The sequence below is a fragment of the Pagrus pagrus genome (assembly GCF_965226575.1).
Source record: "Pagrus pagrus genome assembly, chromosome: 2".
NCBI classification, from domain to species: domain Eukaryota; kingdom Metazoa; phylum Chordata; class Actinopteri; order Spariformes; family Sparidae; genus Pagrus; species Pagrus pagrus.
Window position 1 is genome coordinate 22712575 of NC_140186.1, and position 3883 is coordinate 22716457.

At 45.8% G+C, this 3883-nt stretch overlaps 1 protein-coding gene across 1 annotated transcript; it reads right to left on the reverse strand.

The window, feature by feature from the left end:
- Positions 1 to 215: 215 nt before the first annotated feature.
- Positions 216 to 3495, reverse strand: LOC311266388 (fibroblast growth factor 20-like). Its single transcript, XM_084368738.1, has 3 exons — positions 2833 to 3495; positions 1682 to 1785; positions 216 to 1533 (listed from the first exon to the last, which is right to left on the reverse strand). Exons 1-3 carry the CDS (start codon positions 3164 to 3166, stop codon positions 1288 to 1290), a joined length of 684 nt encoding a protein of 227 aa, XP_084224864.1. The 5' UTR covers positions 3167 to 3495; the 3' UTR covers positions 216 to 1287.
- Positions 3496 to 3883: the final 388 nt, after the last annotated feature.

The window sequence follows — 3883 nt, forward strand, 5'->3', positions numbered from 1 at the left end:
ATAAGTCTAAATCTAATCTTTGCACTTGAAAATAAGTTTGTGTAGGGTTCACTTTGGTCACACACATACAAAAATGGAGCTGATAAACAGACACATGCCAGCATTTCATTACTTTCAGTTCAACTGATATGAATATAACTCTTCAATCACACTGTGAGAATGGAAAACAGCACTTTATACCATGACAACACAATAAATAAGAAAAACCTCTCATGTCTTGTTCTTGATATTTTTTATTTTATCTCATACCTGTAAAAATAGATTCTCAAAATAAATAAATATATGAAATAAATATACTGTATGTCCTAGGAAACAAAAACTCATAAATAAGAATAAAATCTGTCAACGGGTTTGTGAAGGTTTCTCTGACGGTCCCGTGCTCGTCAGCGGGAGAACAACAGAATTCCTTCACTGGGTTCTCGAACGAGTCTCTAGAGTTCCAGCAGAACACGCAGTATTCCGCCACAGGACACCACAGAAGAAGTCCTCATAAAACTCCATTGGATCAGTACTTCTTCTCTCGTTCCTCATGCACATGGTAGAAAAGTCATATTTTCTGAGCAGCCTCTGTCTTTGGAGCACTTTCAAAGGGAATCCATCCATCCCATCACAGCAGTCAGTCCCATTTGGATGACCCCCCCCCCCCAGCTCTCAGACCCGTTTCTCAGAACAGACACGGCTGCTCTCCAGTGCATAAAACTACCTTTTTGTGTAAACCAGCCACACTCTATAGCGGATTATGCATTTTTCAATAAATCGTTTACTTAGCAGCCACAGTAGTGTTTTGAATAAAGTTAAAAGGCCTACTGAAAACAGTGGAATTGACAAGACTGTCAAAAGCTACTAGCAGCCAGTTGTTAATCTCATTTATTAGTTCCCACACTTTTGTCCTCTTGAACATGCAGTTTGGACGAGCAGGTAATTGGATTTAATTAAACTCAAAGGAAATCCTTGTATCTTCTGTTTGGCCACCAGGGCTTCTGCATAGGACAACAAAGGGTGAAATTAGGGACCCAGGTGGCCCTTGTGTCTGTCATGGGGCCTTCATGGCATCCACAGAAGTTCCTCTGTGCTGTTTATTCAAACTCCTTGCCTAGTCGGCTTTAGAGAGGGTGTCTTTCCTTCCTCCATGCCAGCGGTGCGGAGTGTTGATTTGGTGCACTTCTTATAATCCTGTTTTGTCCAGACCAACAAGATCTCCCTCAGAAGTGGTCAGGATTAGGTGCACTTGGGTAGCCTTTCAGCTCATACCAGCTCTGACGAGGTCATGTTAACGCCACCTCAGTCTCAGCTCTGGCCCAGTATGTCCCTGTACAGTTCCGGTACTCTATCTGGGTCTACGGGCCTCGGTAGGAAGTGAGTGAATCTCTGATGTCGCCTTGACCTCGTTCCATCCCGAGACGTCCCGTCTTTGTTCAGAGCAACAAAGTAAAATGCGCCTTTTTCTCCGTGTCGATAGATGTTGGATGAGTAGGTGTTGTACCAGTTCTCCTCAAATTGCTCCCTAAAAACACATTCGGCCGACAGCTTCTCCTGCAGGAAGAAAGACAAGCAGAGACAAATGTGAGTTAAGTGATGCAAAATGTGCCATCTGGTGGCCATGGCTTACACATCAGATATGATGTGAGTTGAAATATAAATCTGTGGTGTTTAGTGTCTACTCAGTATGGTGTGTACTCACCGATCCGTACAGTTCTCCCTTGCTGTTCATGGCGAGGTAAAGGCCACTGTCCACACCTCTGATGCTAACCAGTCCCACAGCCAGACTGATGAACTCCAAAATACCTGCACATACAAACACATTTCATTACATTACATTCAATTGACAGACACTTTTGTGCAAAAATTATTTAAAGTACATTTAACACTTATAAATATGATTTTAGATTACATAGGATACAATATGGCAGAGCTTCTATGGTTTGTTCCACTACGGGAAATAATTTATAAGCAAAATGAAACCTATCTGAAGGTGGTCAGCAGTCAGACTAAAAGTACAGTTAATAACTCTTTGTCTATCCACACCAGCTGACTCTGACAAGCAAGGCTGGGAGTCTGGAATGGCCTCTGGCACAAAGTTGCATCCAAGTCTCAAATGGAATGAATCAAGTGCCAGAAGCTCCACAGCCTCGCAGCACTCAGAGAAATCTCCCAGAGATCTACTTTTGATCTGCCGTAAGCTGCGGCTGTTTATCTTTATAACTGGAGATAAGCTGGTAAAAGTAAAGAAAAGCTTCCAATCTAATCTCACAAAGGAAATGTGTTGGAAATGTGCAAACAGAAAATACTCTGTGTCACACCTGGAAAGCTTATTTATCTTGAAATAAGGGATGTTTCTTTTTCATGCATTGGAACATCTACTGGCAGCGCCACAGACTGCAGTTCAGTGTTACTAAGGCAGCAGCAGCTGCCATCACAGTGGGCTACTACATGAGCCTATGATTAGTATTTGATCACAGTAACCTGTATGACTGGAGTGATGTTAACAGTTTTCATGATTACACCCACCAGCACTTAGCTCTCATTTATTTCCCATCTGAATCTAATTCTATCTACTGTTCATTAGACCGGTGAGAATTAAGGACATTAAAATTCAGACATTATATTTGACTTTGTCCTGTTTTTAATCCCTCTCACTCAGTGTGTGTCTATGTGTGTGTGTGTCCCAGTACCTCCAGCACAAGGATACCTGTCAGTCCTTCTGCTATCTTTTATTATTTTATTTCTGCTTAGTGTAGCACATCATTAAAAATACATAGATAGATATTACTACCTCTAATAATAATAATAATAATAATAATAATAATAATAATAATAAAATGAATATAGTACCGAATCTGCTGTGGTCCTTCCTGGTGCCCTGCACGGTGCCGTCGGGACGGATCTCCAGGTGGAAGCCGGTCCTGCAGTAGAGCTGCCGCCGCCTCAGAATCCCCTTCAGATGGCTGAGGCTCGCCAGGCTCCGGGACAGCCTCTCCGCGGACACCAGGTGCTCCTGCTGCTGTCCCTGTCCCCCCATCATCAGTCCGGTTACCGAGTTGTAGTCCACCGCCCCGGCTGGGGTGAGCACGAAATGAGAGCCGACGGGAGCCGGAGCTGCACCCGCGGGGCCAAAGCTGTCCAGAAACCCGTTGACGAAGCTCCCAACCTCCGTCGCTGCCCCCATCACAGAAAAGACACCCGATCCGGTTTACAGCACGGGAGATCCGAGTCGAGGTCCGAGTGATGAGCAGAGGGAGCCTCGGTGGCGAGGGTCAGCCCGTGGAGCGGAGAAAGGGAAAAGTTGGACGTGCGGGGCGCAGAAAATCCCCAATGAGTGCGCGTTTTGGCGCAGTCACCAGCACCGTTAATTAGACTGTCAGCTAATTGAGATTGAACTCCCGCGTTATCTTGATGCATGCAGGTATCCCCGGTTGCAGTAGCCCGTGTCCCTTCTCCTCTCCTCTCTTCTGCTATTTATCCCCCTCTCCTGTCCTCTGCCCGCTCCCTCTCTCTCCTCTTCACCTCGGGATACTCCCCTTTGCTCCGGAGCACTTCAGGGTTTTCCTCTCTCTCTCTCTCTCTCTCTCTCTCTCTCTCTCTCTCTCTCTCTCCTCAATTCACTTCAGCCTTTTTTATTTCTGCGGTACCCTCCGCTCCTCCAGCAGCAGCAGCAGCAGCAGCAGCTTGTAACGCAGTGAGACTAGTACGCTGCGCTCCACATCTATATAGCGCAATACTCCCAATGGAAATTAACCCCGGGTTGCCTTTTTATGCAAATGCGGCCCGATCTCCTCCCTGCACGGCTCATTTCAGTTCCCGTTTGAAACGGTGGCCCTTCATCCCTACGCTCATCGCTCTCCTCTGCCTCATCTTTGATGTTCGGTTTCAGTGCGGGGAGCGC